We start from the raw sequence: 27,780 nt of genomic DNA on the forward strand, positions 1-27,780 counted from the left end.
TTATTACTGTTTTATAAGTATATATAGATATTCCCTTTCCCTCAGACTCGGTAAATGTCCTCTTTAATCCAGTCTTTCAGTCCGGGAGGGTTTTACTTTGAAGGATCCGCCTGCGCACGCGCCGCTGTGTGTTCGCGGGCTTGCCTGTCTCCTCCGCTGTTGTTTCAGATCAAAGATGGCCGCTGCTGCTGATGGAGAATAGAGCGGAGTGTCTCACGAACTGAAGCCGACTGACAGCGCTCGTGAGGCGGACACCGAACCCCCGGAGAGCCGGTACCTGGACCCGCGCGAACCGGGCACTTTCTCACCCAAAAGGTACCGAAAACCGGGTGAAAGGAGGACATTTACCACCGTCTGACATCGGGACCAGCATCCTTTACGTTATTGATTGATAAATGATGGATGTGGGAGGAAAAAAGGGAGTGTCGCAGATAAATATCGAGCACAAATAATCACATCAATTAAACCACAGCTAAAAAGCACTGACATTATTACCATCAGCCTTTATTCTGCAGTTTTCTTCATTTGTCCTGCCGGGTTTTGAAGGTTATTCAGGTTATTTTAAACAGCGAGTGCACAATGGCTTATCTTTATTAAATATCTGCTTTATTTCTTTGTAAATAATAATAAATGTCGGTATTTGTCTGGATCAGGGCGCGGCTCAGCTGTTCACACTGATACAATAATAGGATCTGTTTATAATGCGGTTACATTCCTGTGCAGATCCTTATACATTATTAAATAGATATTATTGGAAGTGTCTGAGCACGAGCTGCTGCTGTTTTCACCGCAGCCTTTGGACCGAGATTAAAAGGCCGTTCATGCAGCAGATTTATGATGATTTATGATGATTTATGGCCCTGGGGGAAGAATAACAGTGTAATGGATCCTTCCTGCAGTGTTTATGTATGTGGCCTGTTAGAGTCAGGCCTGAACACAGATTAAAGGTGCTGTTGTACATGTTTTTGTGGGTGTGGCCTGTTAGAGTCAGGCCTGAACACAGATAAATGCTGTTGTACATGTTTTTGTGGGTGTGGCCTGTTAGAGTCAGGCCTGAACACAGATAAATGCTGTTGTACATGTTTTTGTGGGTGTGGCCTGTTAGAGTCAGGCCTGAACACAGACTAAAGCTGCTGTTGTACATGTTTTTGTGGGTGTGGCCTGTTAGAGTCAGGCCTGAACACAGATTAAAGCTGCTGTTGTACATGTTTTTGTGGGTGTGGCCTGTTAGAGTCAGGCCTAAACACAGATAAATGCTGTTGTACATGTTTTGGTGGGTGTGGCCTGTTAGAGTCAGGCCTAAACACAGATAAATGCTGTTGTACATGTGTTTGTGGGTGTGGCCTGTTGGAGTCAGGCCTAAATGCTGTTGTACATGTTTTTGTGGGTGGTGTGGTGTTTGTGGGTGTGGCCTGTTAGAGTCAGGCCTGAACACAGATAAATGCTGTTGTACATGTTTTGGTGGGTGGTGTGTTGTGTTTATGGGTGTGGCCTGTTAGAGTCAGGCCTGAATGCTGTTGTACATGTTTTTGTGGGTGGTGTGTGTGGTGGAGCAGACAGCGGCTCTAAATAAAGGCTCGGTTCGTGTGTAAAGGCTGTAATTATGGGACTGGGTTTTGTCCTGTTTTCTTCTTTTTCTGAATCTATTGTTTACTTGATTTATTTCAGTCACAACAATGATTCACCGTGAGCAGAAACAGGGAAACTTCTGCTGTAAATTATAGATGAACATAAACATGTTTTCAGTGATTCTATGTGTGGGTTAGGGTTATATATATAAACCCTCTTTGGTTCTGCAAATAGGGCGGCAACTAACGATTATTCTGGTAATCGATTAATCTACCGATCATTTTTACGATTAATCGATTAATCGCTTGGCTGTGAAAGGTCACATAAGCTAAAGAGGCGGCGCTTGAGGTAAACGTTTGTAGAGGCTCTTTGTGCTGATTCTGCTCTGATTGGACGAGACAAAGACAGATATTTATGAAATTTACAATGTACAAAACACTGCAGACCCGAACTTCAAAAACAAAGTAGGTTTTCATCCAAAACACATAATTGTCATGTCTTTTCTGCTCTATTTTAGTCTGTGTTCACTAGAAAACGATTAATCGATACTGGAATAGTTGACAACTATGTTAGTAATCGATTAGTTGTCGTTTAATCGGTTAGTTGTTTCAGCCCTATCTGCAAGTAATCGAAATTCGATTATGATTTTGATTAATTGCACTTGACGATTACAGAAATGGCATCATCGAAAAAAATAAAATAAATACAAATTAAACAAACAAAGACAAACAAACAATATGTAACAATTTCAACAGGTACAATTTGACAAACTAACACCAAGACAGGAGGGTGTGAGGACTGACCAGCAGGGGGCAGGTGTGAGGGCTGACCAGCAGGGGGCAGGTGTGAGGGCAGCAGGGGGCAGGTGTGAGGGCAGGTGTGAGGGCTGACCAGCAGGGGGCAGGTGTGAGGGCAGCAGGGGGCAGGTGTGAGGGCAGCAGGGGGCAGGTGTGAGGGCAGCAGGGGGCAGGTGTGAGGGCAGCAGGGGGCAGGTGTGAGGGCTTAATAAAGCTGTGAATGCCTCATGTGTGTTTGTCCCTCAGGCGTCCGTGACCTCTGACCTTTGTCCCTCAGGCGTCCGTGACCTCTGACCTCTGCAGACATGGACACCACCACCTCCATAAAGATGACCACCCTGGCCATCCAGAACCTGTTTGGTTTGGTGGAGGAGGAGAACCTGGCCGGACTCAAGGCTCACCTGGACCGATACAAGGAGGTGGACGGACGCAGCGACGTAAGAAACATTAATATAAATGATATAAGGAGGTATACGGACGCAGCGACGTAAGAAACATTAATATAAATGATATAAGGAGGTATACGGACGCAGCGACGTAAGAAACTAAGGCTGCAACGACGCATCGACGTCGTCGACGTCGTCGATTACGTAAATACGTCGACGCCGTTTTTGTGCGTCGACGCGTCGCTTGTTTACATTTCACTTCCAGCGTGGCTGCGCGTAATGCAAACGCTGCGAGCGAGGGGGGAAAAGCACGGCAAAAGTCGTCAACAGTGTGGGAGTATTTCCAGAAACGGCCTAATAATGTTGTTGTTTGCACACTGTGTCGAGCGGAAATGTCATATCACAGCAGCACAACTAACCTGGCTAACGCCAGACTGCTGTGTGCGCTCCAATCATTTCCAACTGCAGTATCGCTTGTGATTTAGGCTACAGCACAACGGCTATGAACGAACATGTGAAACGAAAACACCCGCGGCTGCAAAGGCCCCGCATCTTAGTCAAACTACGGTGTTGTTTCACTGATTAATCAACGCGTTGTTACGGGACAGGCTCTGACAGCGCGCACGCACTCTCCGCCTACTTTGCCACATATAACACCAAAACGGAGCAGTCTGCTGAAGTGAATGAGCAGGAGAGACCGACCGCCTTCCCCGTCTCTCCCAACACGCGAGTGCTTCTCCGCTCGTGTCCCGCTCGGCGTCTGTCTCCCGGTGCTTCGCCTCATACTCCCCTCATGCTGCCCTCATGCGCGGCTGCATCACGTCCCCGTGTCCGGGCGCAGCTCTCATGTTTTCTCTGCGCAGACTCGGGGCATCGGCCACACACTCATTTAAACTCTCTACTTGTTGTGTCTAGTGGAGAATCAGGACAGTAGTTTGATGGATAGACGAGAGTAAAGCCGTGTCTGTGGCCTTTTTGTCTCAAAGAGGAGTTGAATCCACACGAGCACAGTAACTTACAGTAACTCTGGTTCTCTGAATGTGCACAGTCTGTAACGAGTTGAGCGACTCACAGGCTAATTCTCAGTGGTCAGACAGAAATAACCGTCAGGTGCAGGTTTCAGTTAGTTTTAAATCAGCGGTTCCCAAACTGTGGGTCAGGGACAGAAGTGAGAGAATGGGACCATTTGCCATTTTAAAAAGTGGGGAAAATAGACTAATAGTAAATAAATAAAAGCCATGCCATTTGGAAACATCAATGTTTTTTTCTTCATTTTAAATGAAAAAATAATCGGTAACATGAAAAATAATCGATAGATTAATCGATAGAAAAATAATCGTTAGTTGCACCCTTATAAGAAACATTGATATAATACTAATATAACATTAGTATGAAGTATTTCTGTGTATATTCCAGAGTAACTGAGCCGTATCTGACCTGAAGTATTTCTGTGTATATTCCAGAGTAACTGAGCCGTATCTGACCTGAAGTATTTCTGTGTATATTCCAGAGTAACTGAGCCGTACCTGAAGTATTTCTGTGTATTCCAGAACGGGCAGACTCCGCTGATGCTGGCGGCCGAGCAGGGCAGCCTGGAGATCGTGCAGGAGCTGATCCGCAGAGGAGCCAACGTTAACCTGGACGACGTGGTGAGTTCCTCCAGGATCACGATGGAGAGGCGTCTCCATGGAAACACCGTCCCGTCGCCGCGGTTACCTGAGCACACGCGTTCACATGTGTGTCCGTGTTCATGAATAAACCACCGCTGTTGGTTCTGCCCGTCCAGATATGAAAAAGACACGGCTAAATCAAAATAATGACACTCTACAATACAATAACAATAATATTCTTATTTATTTGTCTCCATGAAGTCGTGACCCCGGGTTGAGAACCCCTGTATGAAGACCATGTTGAAACCACAGTATTCTTCTTCTAGAACCCAATATCACAACAGGAGTTTCCTCACAGCTGCAGTGAATAAGACAATGTAAGGTTCAGGGGAATGAAGTATCCAGGTTAGGCTGTTCCAGGTCAACATAATGTCGTACTAAGCTTCAGCAGCAGGTGGCGCCGAGCGGTGCGGGTGTCCCGTCTTTAGACTCTCCAGCACAGCGAGGAAAAACTCAAAAACCCAGCTGTGTGCTGCACAGTGGGTTTGCCAGGGATCATTTCTCTCCTTCATTTTGACGGACAGGGTTAGAAACAATGAGCTATTTGTTTTCCTTCAAGAATTAATCTCACATTATAAACATTTTTACAGACATTTACACAGCCTATGCAGGGTTCAAGACTAACTTTTATTTTAGTAGCGCTGGTGCTACCAACTTTTTCATTTGGTCGCACAGACAATATTTTGGTCGCACAGACTCGAGACACGATATCAAAATTCACCATTTTAATAAATTAAAACAAGGACAATTATAAACATGTTCGAAATCACTTATAATTGATCCTAACAATGACTAAAATAGTGTTAAAACTTTTTAAAATTGAGTTTTTCATATTAATATTAGTGATTTTATATAATTTTATTATAATTTTTTTGCATTGTTCTGCTTTAATTTTGTGTTTTCAATCCATTATTATTCATCTTCCTTGGCAATTGTTTGTCTCTTTCTTTCCAAATCTGCAATATCACTTGCAGGATATTCACTTATAAAATTATGCATTACTGCCAATTAAGACCGTATTAATCACAGGCAAAAAGTACCTGTTTTAGCCTAAAGCCTAAATAAAATACAGGAGCTGAATCTGCTGCGGCTGAGGGAGACGGCGGGCCATAACAGCAGCTGTTAGCTTTACGTTAGCTTTATGTTAGCTCTCTGTTAGCTTTATGTTAGCTCTCTGTTAGCTTTACGTTAGCTCTCCATTAGCTTTACATTTGCGCTCTAAAACAAGCTTTTTCTGACCGCGAGGAGATCAGAGCGAGCTCAGGTAGGAACATAAACCGCTGAGCTCTTTGTGCTCCTGTCTCCTCCTCTCCAGTCGCTCCCGTCTCCTCTCGTGCGCGTGCTCCTGTCTCCTCTCGAGCTCGTGCTCCCGTCTCCTCTCGAGCTCGTGCTCCCGTCTCCTCTCGTGCGCGTGCTCCTGTCTCCTCTCGAGCTCGTGCTCCTGTCTCCTCTCGAGCTCGTGCTCCCGTCTCCTCTCGAGCTCGTGCTCCCGTCTCCTCTCGTGCGCGTGCTCCCGTCTCCTCTCGAGCTCGTGCTCCCGTCTCCTCTCGAGCTCGTGCTCCCGTCTCCTCTCGTGCGCGTGCTTCTCTCTGACCTGCGCTCGTGAGCTCGCTGCTCGGCTGCAGCGCTACCGCCCCAAAAGGCGAACATAAAAGTGAAAATAGATACTTCTTTGGGGAATAAACTGTCGGAAAGTGCGCATTGGCAGAAAGTAATAGAAGGTTAATTCATGTCGGGACACGTGGCTTCTGTTGCTGTCTGTGTTTCACCTGTCCCTGGGACAAAAAGGGAGAGCGGGGCACTTGCCTGGACAAAACTTTTAGCGTAAACTACCAGCTGACTTCTTCAATAATAGTGGAAGCTTGGGTGGTGCGTGCGTGCGTGTTTGTGCAGTGTGTGTGTGTGTGTGTTCTCAGAGGAGAGCTCTGGAGACGCTGTTTATAACGTTATTTGTAGCACTCCTCATAAAGCCTATTAGGCTTTTTCTTTTTTTTTGCTCGCACAGATGCTACCACTTATTTTTTTTACTCGCACATTCTCTAAAAATAGTCGCATATGCGAGCATTTTGGTCGCAGTCTAGAACCCTGCTATGTATATGTATATCTATATATCTATATCTATATCTATATCTATATAGCTATATAGCTATATATCTATATAGCTATATAGCTATATATCTATATCTATATCTATATTTCTCTATCTCGAGAGATATATACAGTATATTGAGATCGCTGCATGAGTTAAACTAAACATCTGAATCACATTTTGCTACAGAAATGTGTATGAACTGTCTCTCAGTGGAAAACTGTTACACTAATGCTAGTGTAAAGTGGAGCTATTTGCATTTTCTCTATTTTAACGTTTAAGAAGCAGCGGGTGTTCACGTCACTGCACTACAGCCTCAGAAACACACGGGGAGGGAAAGAGAGAGGGGGGGGTCGTCCTGAGACTTACGTGAGATGAGAAGGATATTTTTCACCTTAATCGTGTTTGCATCGTGGTTGTTGTTAGCGCCCAGAAAGTTAGCTAGCTTTTAGAGAGAGAGCCGCGCGCTCTGAAAAACAGCAGAGCTGCGTCTTTATTTTAATTATCCTTCAAAATGACGGACGGTCTTTGAAATGTTCCGTCAAAGCTTAAAATGTTCCGTAAATGACAGAGAATCTTCGGTTGATGTAACCTCTGCTGGTGCATCTGGATCAGGCTGGTTTATTTTATCCCTGAAGGGGGTGAGTGACAAGTCTGTGGTCATGGATGTAACGTGTTTTATGAAGCGTCGGCCAAAGAGCGGAGACTAATGTGAACGATCTAAAAACTGAAGGAACAAGGCGTCATCAGAACAGTTCACATTGTAAACAAAGTACGTTTGGAAAAACAACACTCTGAGACAAGAGGAAGCAGGAATATTTGAGGACATGTTTCTCTGGTGGTTCATTCGGTTCCTGCCTGTGATTGGATCGATATCAAACCTTTGTAGATTTGAAGCTGTGAGCAAAGGTCAGACGCTTGAGGACAGAAACAAAAAGCTGGACCTGGACAGACAAGGATCTGGCTGTTCCCACACACGGCCAACCTCACAATAGTTCATTTGGAAATTTAAAATTCAAATCCCGCCTTGTTTTGGTGCTGATCAGATCGTTCTGTGTGATGTTTGTGTGATGTTTGTGTGATGTGTGTGTGATGTGTGTGTGATGTGTGTGTTGTATGTTTGTGTGATGTTTGTTGTATGTTTGTTCTTCAGGACTGCTGGTCGGCGCTGATCTCTGCGGCGAAGGAAGGGCATCTGGATGTGGTGAACGAGCTCCTGGAGAACAGCGCCTACATCGAGCACCGCGACATGGTAACAAGGAGGATCATGGGAAACGGAGTCACTCACGAGGCCGAGGTTTAATGCTCCGTCCACACCAAACTCGATTTGGGCGTCAAAAACGCGCGTCACGCCCGTTGTTGGACGCCTGTGCTCATTCAAGTCAGACGCTCTCGACGCGCGTCAAGAGAAGAGCGTGGTCGTGGAGCGCGTTGGGAGGAGCTTCTCTGTTGCCGTTGTCAGTTGTCAGTTATCAACATGGATGACATAGAGAGAGGGGCTTGGCTTTTATTGCTTCATAAAGCCAGACACCGTCGTCTACGGGCTCGTCGGCGCCGTGTCTGGATTCATGAGATCGTCCGAAGGCGTTCTCAGTTTGGCGAGTTTCACCATTTGCTCCAGGAGCTGCGCTCGCACGAGAGTCGCTTTCAACGGTTCTTCCGCCGCTTTTAATCCTGGTGTTTAGATAAAGAAGCACTGATGTGTCTTTCTAAAAAGACACAAAAGTCCCAGAGCGGCTGTAGCTCCGGTTCACAAAGACGCTAAACGTCCGTAACTTGTGACTTGTTTACATCTGTGGGGCCGGCGTAGAATCTGCCCCGGTGGCTCAGCTACAACGTACGTCACTATGGGGAGAAAGCTCCTGATTGGTCGATGCTCGCGAATTTCGCCAAAAAGTTCAACATTTCCCAACTCGAGCGTCGGCCGCGCTCGACGCCCTGGAGGCGTCAAACGCTCACCAAGCGCGAAAAACCTCAAAACGCGCCGCAGAGGAGGCGCGTGAGGCGCTGCGGGACCTCCTGACGCCCCCCAGAGGCGCGTCCTCCATGTATTTTAAATGTAAACCTGACGCTTTGGAGGCGCCAAAACGAGTTTGGTGTGGACAGAGCATAAGGCTGTGCTGTGTTTCAGGGCGGGTGGACGGCTCTGACCTGGGCCTGTTATAAAGGACGCACCGAGGTCGCCCAACTGCTGCTGGAGCAGGAGGCCAACCCCAACACCACGGGACAGGTACGAACCCCAACACCACAGGACAGGTACGAGTTACACCCCAACACCACAGGACAGGTACGAGTTACACCCCAACACCACAGGACAGGTACGAGTTACACCCCAACACCACAGGACAGGTACGAACCACACCCCAACACCACAGGACAGGTACGAGTTACACCCCAACACCACAGGACAGGTACGAACCACACCCCAACACCACAGGACAGGTACGAGTTACACCCCAACACCACAGGACAGGTACGAACCCCAACACCACAGGACAGGTACGAACCACACCCCAACACCACAGGACAGGTACGAGTTACACCCCAACACCACAGGACAGGTACGAGTTACACCCCAACACCACAGGACAGGTACGAACCACACCCCAACACCACAGGACAGGTACGAGTTACACCCCAACACCACAGGACAGGTACGAACCACACCCCAACACCACGGGACAGGTACGAACCACACCCCAACACCACAGGACAGGTACGAGTTACACCCCAACACCACGGGACAGGTACGAGTTACACCCCAACACCACAGGACAGGTACGAACCACACCCCAACACCACAGGACAGGTACGAGTTACACCCCAACACCACAGGACAGGTACGAACCACACCCCAACACCACAGGACAGGTACGAACCACACCCCAACACCACAGGACAGGTACGAACCACACCCCAACACCACAGGACAGGTACGAACCACACCCCAACACCACGGGACAGGTACGAGTTACACCCCAACACCACAGGACAGGTACGAGTTACACCCCAACACCACAGGACAGGTACGAACCACACCCCAACACCACGGGACAGGTACGAGTTACACCCCAACACCACAGGACAGGTACGAGTTACACCCCAACACCACAGGACAGGTACGAACCACACCCCAACACCACAGGACAGGTACGAACCACACCCCAACACCACAGGACAGGTACGAGTTACACCCCAACACCACAGGACAGGTACGAGTTACACCCCAACACCACAGGACAGGTACGAACCACACCCCAACACCACGGGACAGGTACGAGTTACACCCCAACACCACAGGACAGGTACGAACCCCAACACCACAGGACAGGTACGAGTTACACCCCAACACCACAGGACAGGTACGAGTTACACCCCAACACCACGGGACAGGTACGAGTTACACCCCAACACCACGGGACAGGTACGAGTTACACCCCAACACCACAGGACAGGTACGAACCACACCCCAACACCACGGGACAGGTACGAGTTACACCCCAACACCACAGGACAGGTACGAGTTACACCCCAACACCACAGGACAGGTACGAACCACACCCCAACACCACAGGACAGGTACGAGTTACACCCCAACACCACGGGACAGGTACGAGTTACACCCCAACACCACGGGACAGGTACGAGTTACACCCCAACACCACAGGACAGGTACGAACCACACCCCAACACCACAGGACAGGTACGAGTTACACCCCAACACCACAGGACAGGTACGAGTTACACCCCAACACCACAGGACAGGTACGAGTTACACCCCAACACCACGGGACAGGTACGAGTTACACCCCAACACCACGGGACAGGTACGAGTTACACCCCAACACCACAGGACAGGTACGAACCACACCCCAACACCACAGGACAGGTACGAACCACACCCCAACACCACAGGACAGGTACGAACCACACCCCAACACCACAGGACAGGTACGAACCACACCCCAACACCACGGGACAGGTACGAACCACACCCCAACACCACAGGACAGGTACGAACCACACCCCAACACCACGGGACAGGTACGAGTTACACCCCAACACCACGGGACAGGTACGAGTTACACCCCAACACCACGGGACAGGTACGAACCACACCCCAACACCACGGGACAGGTACGAGTTACACCCCAACACCACGGGACAGGTACGAACCACACCCCAACACCACAGGACAGGTACGAACCACACCCCAACACCACGGGACAGGTACGAGTTACACCCCAACACCACGGGACAGGTACGAACCACACCCCAACACCACAGGACAGGTACGAACCACACCCCAACACCACAGGACAGGTACGAACCACACCCCAACACCACGGGACAGGTACGAACCCCAACACCACGGGACAGGTACGAACCACACCCCAACACCACAGGACAGGTACGAACCACACCCCAACACCACAGGACAGGTACGAGTTACACCCCAACACCACGGGACAGGTACGAACCACACCCCAACACCACAGGACAGGTACGAACCACACCCCAACACCACAGGACAGGTACGAACCACACCCCAACACCACGGGACAGGTACGAACCACACCCCAACACCACAGGACAGGTACGAGTTACACCCCAACACCACGGGACAGGTACGAGTTACACCCCAACACCACGGGACAGGTACGAACCACACCCCAACACCACGGGACAGGTACGAGTTACACCCCAACACCACGGGACAGGTACGAACCACACCCCAACACCACGGGACAGGTACGAACCACACCCCAACACCACAGGACAGGTACGAACCACACCCCAACACCACGGGACAGGTAAAAACCACACCTCAAAAACACACTATATTATATATGCAAGAAAAGGGAAAAAAGCAGAAAAAACGTCATATTTATTTTACATGTTCAGTACTGCAGTATTTGAAGTATTTGTCTCCCACAGCAGTACAGCGTGTACCCGGTCATCTGGGCGGCCGGACGAGGACACGCCGACATCGTCAAACTGTTACTGCACCACGGCGCCAAGGTCAACTGCTCCGACAAGGTCAGAGGGCACGGCGAGGGCAGGGCGGGCACAGGGCGGGCACAGGGCGGGCACAGGGCGGGCACAGGGCGGGCACAGGGCGGGCACAGGGGACAGAACTTGGGGCCTGAGGCGGGCACATGCTAACCTCTGCTGTGTCCTGTTGCAGTACGGCACCACTCCTCTGATCTGGGCGTCGCGCAGAGGCCATTACGACTGCGTCATGCACCTGCTGGAGAACGGAGCCGACGTCGACCAGGAGGGGGCGGTATGATCTCACTGTTTTTGTTGAGTAATCCCTTTTCGGTTGACTTTTTCACACTCTTTTCCCCCCGTCTGTGCCCCGTCTGTGCCCCGCCCCTCAGAACTCCATGACGGCTCTGATCGTGGCCGTGCGAGGCGGGTACACGGAGGTGGTGAAGGAGCTGCTGAAGCGCGGGCCCAATGTCAACATGACAGACAAGGACGGGAACACGGCTCTGATGATCGCAGCCAAAGAGGGTTTCACTGAGATCGTCCAGGACCTGCTGGAGGCAGGCACCTACGTCAACATCCCAGACCGGGTACGTACAAAGAAACATCCCAGACCGGGTACACAGAAACATCCCAGACCGGGTACGTACAAAGAAACATCCCAGACCGGGTACGTACACAGAAACATCCCAGACCGGGTACGTACACAGAAACATCCCAGACCGGGTACGTACACAGAAACATCCCAGACCGGGTACGTACAAAGAAACATCCCAGACCGGGTACGTACACAGAAACATCCCAGACCGGGTACGTTCACAGAAACATCCCAGACCGGGTACGTACAAAGAAACATCCCAGACCGGGTACGTACACAGAAACATCCCAGACCGGGTACGTACAAAGAAACATCCCAGACCGGGTACGTACACAGAAACATCCCAGACCGGGTACGTACAAAGAAACATCCCAGACCGGGTACAAAGAAAATAACAAGATCGTTTTTAACAACAAATAAAATAATAAGTAAGGGATCATGTATAGAACGCTGGTCATTATCGGGAAAATAAGCACCGACAGATTATTCGGCCAATCTGTCAACTGAACACACACTACATAAACTTCGTACACTTTTATGAAGGTCGAAAGGTTTATTTAATGATGTCCGCGACAAATAGTTCCCAAAAGTTGCGCGTTGCTAGGCTAGGCTAGAAGCAGCAAGGCTAGTAGCTAGCCTAGCTACTTAGCTGAAGGCGCAGTTGGAGGAATGGCGGTGAATCTCAGGGTAAGTTGAAAGTCAGACTCACGATTCCCCGACTTCTCTCTCAGTGACGGGACAGATAGTGTCGCTGCTACGTACGAGCGGAGTGATATGAAAGCACCAACTCCGTTGCCATGGGCAGCTGAGTTATTTTTTTCAGAGCTCCTTTATCAGAAAATAATGACCGGTAGAACGTTGGGAAATCCCATTCAAATCAACGGAGCTTCTACTTACGCTGTGAAGAGCCGTGTAATAAGTGTATTTAATCTTTGCTGTGTGTGTTTGCAGAGCGGGGACACGGTGCTGATCGGAGCCGTCAGAGGAGGTCATGTGGAGATCGTCAGAGCTCTGCTGCATAAATACGCCGACATCGACATCAGGGGACAGGTACAGCCCTCTCACACACACAGGTACCACCCTCACAGTCAGAGCGCCACCGTCTGACCGCTCTGTGCGTTACAGGAGGGGAAGACCGCCCTCTACTGGGCCGTGGAGAAAGGAAACGCCACCATGGTCCGAGACATTCTGCAGTGCAACCCGGACACAGAGACGTACACGAAGGTGAGTCTGCAGGGGGCGCTGAGAGTCACAAAACACTAAATAAAAAGGCATGATGAATAAAAGGGGATTTCTGAAAAGAATAACATGAACAAAAGGTCTTAGTACTGCTTTAAAGTATATATTTTTACATCAAACCTTTTGCATTTTACATTAGTTTTAAAGAAGACACTGGAGAGAAGAGACTAAAGAGATTGATTGAGTCACACCGAGAGAACAGGCCGCTGACATGATGTTTGTTTCCAGGATGGAGAGACTCCTCTGATCAAAGCCACGAAGATGAGGAACATTGAGATTGTGGAGCTGCTGCTCGACAAAGGAGCGAAGGTCTCCGCAGTCGACAAGGTCAGCTACTCTGTTCTTCAGCTCCTCTGTTGTTCAGCTCCTCTGTTGTTCAGCTCCTCTGTTGTTCAGCTCCTCTGTTCTTCAGCTCCTCTGTTGTTCAGCTCCTCTGTTATTCAGCTCCTCTGTTCTTCAGCTCCTCTGTTCTTCAGCTCCTCTGTTCTTCAGCTCCTCTGTTCTTCAGCTCCTCTGTTCTTCAGCTCCTCTGTTCTTCAGCTCCTCTGTTCTTCAGCTCCTCTCTGTTCTTCAGCTCCTCTCTGTTCTTCAGCTCCTCTGTTCTTCAGCTCCTCTGTTCTTCAGCTCCTCTGTTCTTCAGCTCCTCTCTGTTCTTCAGCTCCTCTCTGTTCTTCAGCTCCTCTGTTCTTCAGCTCCTCTCTGTTCTTCAGCTCCTCTGTTCTTCAGCTCCTCTGTTCTTCAGCTCCTCTGTTCTTCAGCTCCTCTGTTCTTCAGCTCCTCTGTCGTTCAGCTCCTCTGTTCTTCAGCTCCTCTGTTGTTCAGCTCCTCTGTTCTTCAGCTCCTCTGTTCTTCAGCTCCTCTGTTCTTCAGCTCCTCTGTTCTTCAGCTCCTCTGTTCTTCAGCTCCTCTGTTCTTCAGCTCCTCTGTTCTTCAGCTCCTCTGTTCTTCAGCTCCTCTGTTCTTCAGCTCCTCTGTTCTTCAGCTCCTCTGTCGTTCAGCTCCTCTGTTCTTCAGCTCCTCTGTTCTTCAGCTCCTCTGTTCTTCAGCTCCTCTCTGTTCTTCAGCTCCTCTGTTCTTCAGCTCCTCTCTGTTCTTCAGCTCCTCTGTTCTTCAGCTCCTCTGTTCTTCAGCTCCTCTGTTCTTCAGCTCCTCTGTTCTTCAGCTCCTCTGTTCTTCAGCTCCTCTGTTCTTCAGCTCCTCTGTTCTTCAGCTCCTCTGTTCTTCAGCTCCTCTGTTCTTCAGCTCCTCTGTTCTTCAGCTCCTCTGTTCTTCAGCTCCTCTGTTCTTCAGCTCCTCTGTTGTTCAGCTCCTCTGTTGTTCAGCTCCTCTGTTCTTCAGCTCCTCTCTGTTCTTCAGCTCCTCTGTTCTTCAGCTCCTGATGCCATGTCGTGTTTCCTGTGTCTGCTTAGAGAGGGGACACGCCCCTCCACATCGCCATCCGTGGTCGCAGCAGGCGATTGGCTGAGCTGCTGCTGAGGAACCCCAAAGACGGGCGTCTGCTTTACCGGCCCAACAAGAGCGGGGAGACGCCCTACAACATCGACTGCAGCCACCAGAAGAGCATCCTCACGCAGATCTTTGGAGCCAGTAGGTCCAAATATTACCATCATATCACGGAATATTAACATGTTTTAACTTACATTAGGCCCTAGAAAACTGACTCTGTCATCATTGATGTAACAGTGATGAGGTCTTTCTGATGGGGCCGTGTGGAGTCTTTAAAGAGAAAGGACATCAGCACGAACATCCTGTAGCATCAGTTTTTTTATTATCATGTGTCCTCTGTCCCGTAGGACACCTGTCCCCCTCGGACTCGGACTCGGACATGTTGGGGTATGACCTGTACAGCTCGGCTCTGGCTGATATTCTGAGTGAGCCCACGATGCAGCCGCCCATCTGTGTGGGACTGTACGCCCAGTGGGGCTCCGGGAAGTCCTTCCTCCTCAAGAAACTGGAGGGTTAGTCTTTCTTACTATAGAAACTGGAGGGTAAGTCCTTACTATAGAAACTGGAGGGTAAGTCCTTACTATAGAAACTGGAGGGTAAGTCCTTCTTACTTAAGAAACTGGAGGGTAAGTCCTTCTTACTATAGAAACTGGAGGGTAAGTCCTTCTTACTATAGAAACTGGAGGGTAAGTCCTTCTTACTATAGAAACTGGAGGGTAAGTCCTTCTTACTATAGAAACTGGAGGGTAAGTCCTTCTTACTATAGAAACTGGAGGGTAAGTCCTTCTTACTATAGAAACTGGAGGGTAAGTCCTTCTTACTATAGAAACTGGAGGGTAAGTCCTTCTTACTATAGAAACTGGAGGGTAAGTCCTTCTTACTATAGAAACTGGAGGGTAAGTCCTTACTATAGAAACTGGAGGGTAAGTCCTTACTATAGAAACTGGAGGGTAAGTCCTTCTTACTTAAGAAACTGGAGGGTAAGTCCTTCTTACTATAGAAACTGGAGGGTAAGTCCTTCTTACTATAGAAACTGGAGGGTAAGTCCTTCTTACTTATGAAACTGGAGGGTAAGTCCTTCTTACTATAGAAACTGGAGGGTAAGTCCTTCTTACTATAGAAACTGGAGGGTAAGTCCTTCTTACTATAGAAACTGGAGGGTAAGTCCTTCTTACTTATGAAACTGGAGGGTAAGTCCTTCTTACTATAGAAACTGGAGGGTAAGTCCTTCTTACTATAGAAACTGGAGTCCAGGGTCTCACCTTCAGGAGCTCATTAAGGCCAGACGCAGCAGCAGAAAAGGGAACATTTATTGTAGAGACCCCAGTGTGAAGCGTCTGCTGTAGAGTGATATAAATATGAGGACCATGTGCCCTGTGTATATTTGTTTTCGGGGGGATTCCGTGCCTCTTTAACCTCTTGTTTCCCTTTCGCAGATGAGATGCGGGTGTTTGGGGGGATTCCGTGCCTCTTTAACCTCTCTCGTAGATGAGATGCGGGCGTTTGGGGGGATTCCGTGCCTCTTTAACCTCTTGTTTCCCTCTCGTAGATGAGATGCGGGCGTTTGGGGGGATTCCGTGCCTCTTTAACCTCTTGTTTCCCTCTCGCAGATGAGATGCGGGTGTTTGGGGGGATTCCGTGCCTCTTTAACCTCTTGTTTCCCTTTCGTAGATGAGATGCGGGCGTTTGGGGGGATTCCGTGCCTCTTTAACCTCTTGTTTCCCTCTCGTAGATGAGATGCGGGTGTTTGGGGGGATTCCGTGCCTCTTTAACCTCTTGTTTCCCTTTCGTAGATGAGATGCGGGCGTTTGGGGGGATTCCGTGCCTCTTTAACCTCTTGTTTCCCTCTCGCAGATGAGATGCGGGCGTTTGGGGGGATTCCGTGCCTCTTTAACCTCTTGTTTCCCTCTCGTAGATGAGATGCGGGCGTTTGGGGGGATTCCGTGCCTCTTTAACCTCTTGCTTCCCTCTCGCAGATGAGATGCGGGTGTTTGGGGGGATTCCGTGCCTCTTTAACCTCTTGTTTCCCTCTCGTAGATGAGATGTGGGCGTTTGGGGGGATTCCGTGCCTCTTTAACCTCTTGTTTCCCTCTCGCAGATGAGATGCGGGCGTTTGGGGGGATTCCGTGCCTCTTTAACCTCTTGTTTCCCTCTCGTAGATGAGATGCGGGCGTTTGGGGGGATTCCGTGCCTCTTTAACCTCTTGTTTCCCTCTCGTAGATGAGATGTGGGCGTTTGGGGGGATTCCGTGCCTCTTTAACCTCTTGTTTCCCTCTCGCAGATGAGATGCGGGCGTTTGGGGGGATTCCGTGCCTCTTTAACCTCTTGTTTCCCTCTCGTAGATGAGATGTGGGTGTTTGGGGGGATTCCGTGCCTCTTTAACCTCTTGTTTCCCTCTCGCAGATGAGATGCGGGTGTTTGGGGGGATTCCGTGCCTCTTTAACCTCTTGTTTCCCTCTCGCAGATGAGATGCGGGCGTTTGCGGGGGATTCCGTGCCTCTTTAACCTCTTGTTTCCCTCTCGTAGATGAGATGCGGGTGTTTGGGGGGATTCCGTGCCTCTTTAACCTCTTGTTTCCCTCTCGTAGATGAGATGCGGGCCTTTGCGGGACAGCAGGTGCAGCCTCTGTTCCGGTTCTCGTGGCTGGTTCTGGCTCTGACCCTGGTTTTCTGCGGTGCTGTGGGTTTGGTGCTGGGCTTCACCGTGGATCCTCGTCTGGCTCTGGCTGTGGCTCTGAGTCTCCTCGCTCTGCTCTATCTCTTCTTTGGTGAGAAACTCTTCGCTCTCCGTTTACTCTGACGCTTCTCTTTAAGGTTCAAGACACCAATCCACACCGAATCCAGCTTTAAAGGAACTCTGGTGGAGTCTTTAGTGGTGGTGTTTAGCTGATGGTAACTTGTTTCTCTGTAGTGGTGGTGTTTAGCTGATGGTAACTTGTTTCTCTGTAGTGGTGGTGTTTAGCTGATTGTAGCTTGTTTCTCTACAGTGGTGGTGTTTAGCTGATGGTAGCTTGTTTCTCTACAGTGGTGGTGTTTAGCTGATGGTAACTTGTTTCTCTACAGTGGTGGTGTTTAGCTGATGGTAACTTGTTTCTCTGTAGTGGTGGTGTTTAGCTGATTGTAACTTGTTTCTCTGTAGTGGTGGTGTTTAGCTGATGGTAACTTGTTTCTCTGTAGTGGTGTTTAGCTGATTGTAACTTGCTTCTCTGTAGTGGTGGTGTTTAGCTGATGGTAACTTGTTTCTCTGTAGTGGTGGTGTTTAGCTGATGGTAACTTGTTTCTCTGTAGTGGTGGTGTTTAGCTGATGGTAACTTGCTTCTCTGTAGTGGTGGTGTTTAGCTGATTGTAACTTGTTTCTCTACAGTGGTGGTGTTTAGCTGATGGTAGCTTGTTTCTCTGTAGTGGTGGTGTTTAGCTGATGGTAACTTGTTTCTCTGTAGTGGTGGTGTTTAGCTGATGGTAACTTGTTTCTCTGTAGTGGTGGTGTTTAGCTGATGGTAACTTGCTTCTCTGTAGTGGTGGTGTTTAGCTGATGGTAACTTGTTTCTCTACAGTGGTGGTGTTTAGCTGATGGTAACTTGTTTCTCTACAGTGGTGGTGTTTAGCTGATGGTAACTTGTTTCTCTACAGTGGTGGTGTTTAGCTGATTGTAACTTGTTTCTCTGTAGTGGTGGTGTTTAGCTGATGGTAACTTGTTTCTCTGTAGTGGTGGTGTTTAGCTGATTGTAACTTGTTTCTCTACAGTGGTGGTGTTTAGCTGATGGTAACTTGTTTCTCTGTAGTGGTGGTGTTTAGCTGATGGTAACTCGTTTCTCTACAGTGGTGGTGTTTAGCTGATTGTAGCTTGTTTCTCTACAGTGGTGGTGTTTAGCTGATGGTAACTTGTTTCTCTGTAGTGGTGGTGTTTAGCTGATGGTAACTTGTTTCTCTGTAGTGGTGGTGTTTAGCTGATGGTAACTTGTTTCTCTGTAGTGGTGGTGTTTAGCTGATGGTAACTTGTTTCTCTACAGTGGTGGTGTTTAGCTGATGGTAACTTGTTTCTCTGTAGTGATGGTGTTTAGCTGATTGTAGCTTGTTTCTCTGTAGTGGTGGTGTTTAGCTGATGGTAACTTGTTTCTCTACAGTGGTGGTGTTTAGCTGATGGTAACTCGTTTCTCTACAGTGGTGGTGTTTAGCTGATGGTAACTTGTTTCTCTGTAGTGGTGGTGTTTAGCTGATTGTAGCTTGTTTCTCTGTAGTGGTGGTGTTTAGCTGATGGTAACTTGTTTCTCTACAGTGGTGGTGTTTAGCTGATGGTAACTTGTTTCTCTGTAGTGGTGGTGTTTAGCTGATTGTAGCTTGTTTCTCTGTAGTGGTGGTGTTTAGCTGATGGTAGCTTGTTTCTCTGTAGTGATGGTGTTTAGCTGATTGTAGCTTGTTTCTCTACAGTGGTGGTGTTTAGCTGATGGTAACTCGTTTCTCTGTAGTGGTGGTGTTTAGCTGATGGTAACTCGTTTCTCTGTAGTGGTGGTGTTTAGCTGATGGTAACTTGTTTCTCTGTAGTGGTGGTGTTTAGCTGATTGTAACTCGTTTCTCTGTAGTGGTGGTGTTTAGCTGATGGTAACTTGTTTCTCTGTAGTGGTGGTGTTTAGCTGATGGTAACTTGTTTCTCTGTAGTGGTGGTGTTTAGCTGATGGTAACTTGTTTCTCTGTAGTGGTGGTGTTTAGCTGATTGTAACTCGTTTCTCTGTAGTGGTGGTGTTTAGCTGATGGTAACTCGTTTCTCTGTAGTGGTGGTGTTTAGCTGATGGTAACTCGTTTCTCTGTAGTGGTGGTGTTTAGCTGATGGTAACTCGTTTCTCTGTAGTGGTGGTGTTTAGCTGATGGTAACTTGTTTCTCTGTAGTGGTGGTGTTTAGCTGATGGTAACTTGTTTCTCTACAGTGGTGGTGTTTAGCTGATGGTAACTTGTTTCTCTACAGTGGTGGTGTTTAGCTGATGGTAGCTTGTTTCTCTGTAGTGATGGTGTTTAGCTGATTGTAGCTTGTTTCTCTGTAGTGGTGGTGTTTAGCTGATTGTAGCTTGTTTCTCTACAGTGGTGGTGTTTAGCTGATGGTAACTCGTTTCTCTACAGTGGTGGTGTATTTCGGCGGCCGGCGTGAGGGCGAGTCCTGGACCTGGGCGTGGATGTTGAGCACGGCGTTGGCGCGACACATCGGGTACATGGAGCTGCTGCTGAAGCTGATGTTCATCAACCCTCCAGAGCTGCCCGAGCAGAGCACCAGAGCTTTACCTGTCAGGTATGAGGGCAGGTGGTGTTCCTCTGGGGTTATGCAGATGGTGTTCCTCTGGGGTTATGCAGATGGTGTTCCTCTGGGGTTATGCAGATGACGTTCCTCTGGGGTTATGCAGATGTTCCTCTGGGGTTATGCAGATGACGTTCCTCTCCGCAGGTTCCTGTTCACAGATTACAGCAGACTGTCGTCGGTCGGAGGAGAGACATCGATGGCGGAGATGATTTCCACTCTGTCTGACGCCTGCGAGCGAGAGTTCGGCTTCATCGCAACCAGACTGTTCAGGGTCTTCAGGACCGAGGAGAGCCAGGGTAAGACTTAAACCAGACTGTTCAGGGTCTTCAGGACTGAGGAGAGCCAGGGTAAGACTTAAACCAGACTGTTCAGGGTCTTCAGGACCGAGGAGAGCCAGGGTAAGACCTAAACCAGACTGTTCCGGGTCTTCAGGACTGAGGAGAGCCAGGGTAAGACCTAAACCAGACTGTTCAGGGTCTTCAGGACCGAGGAGAGCCAGGGTACGACTTAAACCAGACTGTTCCGGGTCTTCAGGACCGAGTAGAGCCAGGGTACGACTTAAACCAGACTGTTCAGGGTCTTCAGGACCGAGGAGAGCCAGGGTACGACTTAAACCAGACTGTTCAGGGTCTTCAGGACCGAGGAGAGCCAGGGTAAGACTTAAACCAGACTGTTCAGGGTCTTCAGGACCGAGGAGAGCCAGGGTAAGACTTAAACCAGACTGTTCAGGGTCTTCAGGCCCGAGTAGAGCCAGGGTAAGACTTAAACCAGACTAAACCAGACTGTTCAGGGTCTTCAGGACCGAGGAGAGCCAGGGTAAGACCTAAACCAGACTGTTCCGGGTCTTCAGGACCGAGGAGAGCCAGGGTAAGACTTAAACCAGACTGTTCAGGGTCTTCAGGACCGAGGAGAGCCAGGGTAAGACTTAAACCAGACTAAACCAGACTGTTCAGGGTCTTCAGGACCGAGGAGAGCCAGGGTAAGACTTAAACCAGACTGTTCCGGGTCTTCAGGACCGAGGAGAGTCAGGGTAAGACCTAAACCAGACTGTTCAGGGTCTTCAGGACCGAGGAGAGCCAGGGTAAGACCTAAACCAGACTGTTCCGGGTCTTCAGGACCGAGGAGAGCCAGGGTAAGACCTAAACCAGACTGTTCAGGGTCTTCAGGACCGAGGAGAGCCAGGGTAAGACCTAAACCAGACTGTTCAGGGTCTTCAGGAGCGAGGAGAGCCAGGGTAAGACTTAAACCAGACTGTTCCGGGTCTTCAGGACCGAGGAGAGCCAGGGTAAGACTTAAACCAGACTGTTCCGGGTCTTCAGGACCGAGGAGAGCCAGGGTAAGACTTAAACCAGACTGTTCCGGGTCTTCAGGCCCGAGTAGAGCCAGGGTAAGACTTAAACCAGACTAAACCAGACTGTTCCGGGTCTTCAGGACCGAGGAGAGCCAGGGTAAGACCTAAACCAGACTGTTCAGGGTCTTCAGGACTGAGGAGAGCCAGGGTAAGACCTAAACCAGACTGTTCCGGGTCTTCAGGACCGAGTAGAGCCAGGGTAAGACTTAAACCAGACTGTTCAAGGTCTTCAGGACCGAGGAGAGCCAGGGTAAGACCTAAACCAGACTGTTCAGGGTCTTCAGGACCGAGGAGAGCCAGGGTAAGACTTAAACCAGACTGTTCCGGGTCTTCAGGACCGAGTAGAGCCAGGGTAAGACCTAAACCAGACTGTTCCGGGTCTTCAGGCCCGAGCAGAGCCAGAGTCTGGGTTTAAACCCTGTCCTCTGTGTTTCAGGGAAGCGTAAGTGGAAGCGCTCCTGCTGCCTGCCCTCTGTGCTGCTCTTCTCTCTGGTTCTGGCTTGTGTTCTGGGAGGACTGGGGCTGCTGGCCTTCCTCAGGATCCAGGCCGGGGCTGAGGCGGGTCCTGGAGGTCTGGACTCTGACGAGGTATCACTGTCACACTGTACACTCACTTAGACGGTTAGACTGTAGAGTAGAGTACATGCAGTTAAGTTTCTCTGTCCTGTCCAAGCTTTCTGGAAGATATTCAAATTTATTAGAACAAGTTTATCTGCAATGTCAGGAAATTAGGGAAAAAATTGGTCAAATTTTGGGGAAAAATAATTTAGAAGAAATGGGTAAATTTTGAGAAAAAGACATTTTTTAAGTAAATGTAGAAAAAAAAGTAGGGTGAAAATAATCTTTAAGAACGTTTGTGCCAGGGCTCGGAGGAGGTGGTGCGGGCGCTGCTCATCGGCCTGGCCTCGGTGGTCGCTCTGCCGCTGCTGCTTCACTGTAAAACCTGGGTCCGAATGATCCACTCGCTGCTGCACTCGCAACGCAGCCGACTCCACAGCGCCACCACCAGGCTGCACAAGCTGAAGAGCGAGGGCTTCATGAAGGTACGGCCTGCACACAGTTACTGCACTTCTATAACAGTTACTACACTTCTATAACAGTTACTGCACTTCTACAACAGTTACTACACTTCTATAACAGTTACTACACTTCTACAACAGTTACTGCACTTCTACAACAGTTACTGCACTTCTATAACAGTTACTGCACTTCTATAACAGTTACTACACTTCTATAACAGTTACTACACTTCTATAACAGTTACTGCACTTCTATAACAGTTACTGCACTTCTATAACAGTTACTACACTTCTATAACAGTTACTACACTTCTATAACAGTTACTGCACTTCTATAACAGTTACTACACTTCTATAACAGTTACTACACTTCTATAACAGTTACTGCACTTCTATAACAGTTACTGCACTTCTATAACAGTTACTGCACTTCTATAACAGTTACTGCACTTCTATAACAGTTACTACACTTCTATAACAGTTACTACACTTCTATAACAGTTACTGCACTTCTATAACAGTTACTGCACTTCTACAACAGTTACTGCACTTCTATAACAGTTACTGCACTTCTATAACAGTTACTACACTTCTATAACAGTTACTACACTTCTATAACAGTTACTGCACTTCTATAACAGTTACTGCACTTCTATAACAGTTACTACACTTCTATAACAGTTACTGCACTTCTATAACAGTTACTACACTTCTATAACAGTTACTACACTTCTACAACAGTTACTGCACTTCTATAACAGTTACTGCACTTCTACAACAGTTACTGCACTTCTACAACAGTTACTGCACTTCTATAACAGTTACTACACTTCTATAACAGTTACTGCACTTCTATAACAGTTACTGCACTTCTATAACAGTTACTGCACTTCTACAACAGTTACTGCACTTCTACAACAGTTACTGCACTTCTATAACAGTTACTACACTTCTATAACAGTTACTACACTTCTATAACAGTTACTACACTTCTACAACAGTTACTGCACTTCTATAACAGTTACTACACTTCTACAACAGTTACTACACTTCTATAACAGTTACTACACTTCTATAACAGTTACTACACTTCTACAACAGTTACTGCACTTCTACAACAGTTACTGCACTTCTATAACAGTTACTACACTTCTATAACAGTTACTACACTTCTACAACAGTTACTGCACTTCTATAACAGTTACTGCACTTCCATAACAGTTACTACACTTCTATAACAGTTACTATACTTCTATAGCAGTTACTACACTTCTATAACAGTTACTACACTTCTATAACAGTTACTGCACTTCTATAACAGTTACTGCACTTCTATAACAGTTACTACACTTCTATAACAGTTACTGCACTTCTATAACAGTTACTACACTTCTATAACAGTTACTGCACTTCTACAACAGTTACTACACTTCTATAACAGTTACTACACTTCTATAACAGTTACTACACTTCTATAACAGTTACTGCACTTCTATAACAGTTACTGCACTTCTATAACAGTTACTGCACTTCTACAACAGTTACTACACTTCTATAACAGTTACTACACTTCTATAACAGTTACTGCACTTCTATAACAGTTACTGCACTTCTATAACAGTTACTACACTTCTATAACAGTTACTGCACTTCTATAACAGTTACTACACTTCTATAACAGTTACTACACTTCTATAACAGTTACTGCACTTCTATAACAGTTACTGCACTTCTATAACAGTTACTACACTTCTACAACAGTTACTGCACTTCTATAACAGTTACTACACTTCTATAACAGTTACTGCACTTCTATAACAGTTACTACACTTCTATAACAGTTACTGCACTTCTATAACAGTTACTGCACTTCTATAACAGTTACTACACTTCTATAACAGTTACTGCACTTCTATAACAGTTACTGCACTTCTATAACAGTTACTACACTTCTATAACAGTTACTACACTTCTATAACAGTTACTGCACTTCTATAACAGTTACTGCACTTCTACAACAGTTACTACACTTCTATAACAGTTACTGCACTTCTGTAACAGTTACTGCACTTCTGTAACAGTTACTGCACTTCTATAACAGTTACTGCACTTCTATAACAGTTACTACACTTCTATAACAGTTACTGCACTTCTATAACAGTTACTGCACTTCTATAACAGTTACTACACTTCTATAACAGTTACTGCACTTCTATAGCAGTTACTACACTTCTATAACAGTTACTACACTTCTATAACAGTTACTACACTTCTATAGCAGTTACTACACTTCTATAACAGTTACTACACTTCTATAACAGTTACTGCACTTCTATAACAGTTACTACACTTCTATAACAGTTACTACACTTCTATAACAGTTACTGCACTTCTATAACAGTTACTGCACTTCTATAACAGTTACTGCACTTCTATAACAGTTACTACACTTCTATAACAGTTACTACACTTCTATAACAGTTACTACACTTCTATAACAGTTACTGCACTTCTATAACAGTTACTGCACTTCTATAACAGTTACTGCACTTCTATAACAGTTACTACACTTCTATAACAGTTACTACACTTCTATAACAGTTACTACACTTCTATAACAGTTACTGCACTTCTATAACAGTTACTGCACTTCTATAACAGTTACTACACTTCTATAACAGTTACTACACTTCTATAACAGTTACTACACTTCTATAACAGTTACTACACTTCTATAACAGTTACTGCACTTCTATAACAGTTACTGCACTTCTATAACAGTTACTACACTTCTACAACAGTTACTGCACTTCTATAACAGTTACTACACTTCTATAACAGTTACTGCACTTCTATAACAGTTACTGCACTTCTATAACAGTTACTACACTTCTATAACAGTTACTGCACTTCTATAACAGTTACTGCACTTCTACAACAGTTACTGCACTTCTATAACAGTTACTGCACTTCTACAACAGTTACTGCACTTCTATAACAGTTACTACACTTCTACAACAGTTACTGCACTTCTATAACAGTTACTACACTTCTATAACAGTTACTGCACTTCTATAACAGTTACTGCACTTCTATAACAGTTACTGCACTTCTATAACAGTTACTGCACTTCTATAACAGTTACTGCACTTCTATAACAGTTACTACACTTCTATAACAGTTACTGCACTTCTATAACAGTTACTGCACTTCTATAACAGTTACTGCACTTCTATGACAGTTACTGCACTTCTATAACAGTTACTGCACTTCTATAACAGTTACTGCACTTCTATAACAGTTACTACACTTCTATAACAGTTACTGCACTTCTATAACAGTTACTACACTTCTACAACAGTTACTGCACTTCTATAACAGTTACTACACTTCTATAACAGTTACTACACTTCTATAACAGTTACTACACTTCTATAACAGTTACTGCACTTCTATAACAGTTACTACACTTCTATAACAGTTACTGCACTTCTATAACAGTTACTACACTTCCATAACAGTTACTACACTTCTATAACAGTTACTGCACTTCTATAACAGTTACTGCACTTCTATAACAGTTACTACACTTCTATAACAGTTACTGCACTTCTATAACAGTTACTGCACTTCTACAACAGTTACTGCACTTCTATAACAGTTACTACACTTCTACAACAGTTACTGCACTTCTATAACAGTTACTACACTTCTATAACAGTTACTGCACTTCTATAACAGTTACTGCACTTCTATAACAGTTACTGCACTTCTATAACAGTTACTGCACTTCTATAACAGTTACTGCACTTCTATAACAGTTACTACACTTCTACAACAGTTACTGCACTTCTATAACAGTTACTACACTTCTATAACAGTTACTGCACTTCTATAACAGTTACTACACTTCTATAACAGTTACTACACTTCTATAACAGTTACTACACTTCTATAACAGTTACTACACTTCTACAACAGTTACTACACTTCTACAACAGTTACTACACTTCTATAACAGTTACTACACTTCTATAACAGTTACTGCACTTCTATAACAGTTACTACACTTCTATAACAGTTACTGCACTTCTATAACAGTTACTGCACTTCTACAACAGTTACTGCACTTCTATAGCAGTTACTACACTTCTATAACAGTTACTACACTTCTATAACAGTTACTGCACTTCTATAACAGTTACTACACTTCTATAACAGTTACTACACTTCTATAACAGTTACTACACTTCTACAACAGTTACTACACTTCTATAACAGTTACTACACTTCTATAACAGTTACTACACTTCTATAACAGTTACTGCACTTCTATAACAGTTACTACACTTCTATAACAGTTACTACACTTCTATAACAGTTACTACACTTCTACAACAGTTACTACACTTCTATAACAGTTACTACACTTCTATAACAGTTACTACACTTCTATAACAGTTACTGCACTTCTATAACAGTTACTACACTTCTATAACAGTTACTACACTTCTACAACAGTTACTACACTTCTATAACAGTTACTACACTTCTATAACAGTTACTGCACTTCTATAACAGTTACTACACTTCTATAACAGTTACTACACTTCTATAACAGTTACTACACTTCTACAACAGTTACTACACTTCTATAACAGTTACTACACTTCTATAACAGTTACTGCACTTCTATAACAGTTACTGCACTTCTATAACAGTTACTGCACTTCTATAACAGTTACTACACTTCTATAACAGTTACTGCACTTCTACAACAGTTACTACACTTCTATAACAGTTACTGCACTTCTACAACAGTTACTGCACTTCTATAACAGTTACTACACTTCTATAACAGTTACTGCACTTCTATAACAGTTACTACACTTCTATAACAGTTACTACACTTCTATAACAGTTACTACACTTCTATAACAGTTACTGCACTTCTATAACAGTTACTGCACTTCTATAACAGTTACTACACTTCTATAACAGTTACTGCACTTCTATAACAGTTACTGCACTTCTATAACAGTTACTACACTTCTATAACAGTTACTACACTTCTATAACAGTTACTGCACTTCTATAACAGTTACTGCACTTCTATAACAGTTACTACACTTCTATAACAGTTACTACACTTCTATAACAGTTACTGCACTTCTATAACAGTTACTGCACTTCTATAACAGTTACTGCACTTCTATAACAGTTACTACACTTCTATAACAGTTACTGCACTTCTATAACAGTTACTGCACTTCTATAACAGTTACTGCACTTCTATAACAGTTACTGCACTTCTATAACAGTTACTACACTTCTATAA

The 27,780-nt window shown here is 46.2% G+C and overlaps 1 protein-coding gene across 5 annotated transcripts in view; it reads left to right on the top strand.

Moving 5' to 3' along the window:
* The first annotated feature begins 149 nt into the window (after positions 1 to 149).
* LOC306974635 (kinase D-interacting substrate of 220 kDa B-like) overlaps positions 150 to 27,780 on the top strand; it is a 51,113-nt gene continuing 23,482 nt past the window's right edge. For 3 of the 5 annotated variants that reach the window (XM_079571987.1, XM_079571989.1, XM_079571990.1), the window contains exons 1-18: positions 150 to 315; positions 2,644 to 2,803; positions 4,303 to 4,401; positions 7,665 to 7,763; positions 8,643 to 8,741; positions 11,450 to 11,551; positions 11,700 to 11,798; positions 11,896 to 12,093; positions 13,053 to 13,151; positions 13,227 to 13,325; positions 13,569 to 13,667; positions 14,750 to 14,927; positions 15,134 to 15,298; positions 17,374 to 17,553; positions 19,898 to 20,063; positions 20,217 to 20,368; positions 21,860 to 22,011; positions 22,287 to 22,466. In XM_079571987.1, coding sequence (XP_079428113.1) covers positions 2,672 to 2,803; positions 4,303 to 4,401; positions 7,665 to 7,763; positions 8,643 to 8,741; positions 11,450 to 11,551; positions 11,700 to 11,798; positions 11,896 to 12,093; positions 13,053 to 13,151; positions 13,227 to 13,325; positions 13,569 to 13,667; positions 14,750 to 14,927; positions 15,134 to 15,298; positions 17,374 to 17,553; positions 19,898 to 20,063; positions 20,217 to 20,368; positions 21,860 to 22,011; positions 22,287 to 22,466 — 2,298 coding nt within the window. In that variant the 5' untranslated portion in view covers positions 150 to 315; positions 2,644 to 2,671. Of the gene's footprint in view, positions 316 to 2,643; positions 2,804 to 2,894; positions 2,904 to 4,302; positions 4,402 to 7,664; positions 7,764 to 8,642; positions 8,742 to 11,449; positions 11,552 to 11,699; positions 11,799 to 11,895; positions 12,094 to 13,052; positions 13,152 to 13,226; positions 13,326 to 13,568; positions 13,668 to 14,749; positions 14,928 to 15,133; positions 15,299 to 17,373; positions 17,554 to 19,897; positions 20,064 to 20,216; positions 20,369 to 21,859; positions 22,012 to 22,286; positions 22,467 to 27,780 lie in introns of those variants that run through there. The other 2 variants (XM_079571988.1, XM_079571991.1) reach the window with 2 other exon arrangements.

Source organism: Gobius niger, assembly GCF_951799975.1.
Source record: "Gobius niger genome assembly, chromosome: 15".
In the NCBI taxonomy this organism is placed as follows: Eukaryota; Metazoa; Chordata; class Actinopteri; order Gobiiformes; family Gobiidae; genus Gobius; species Gobius niger.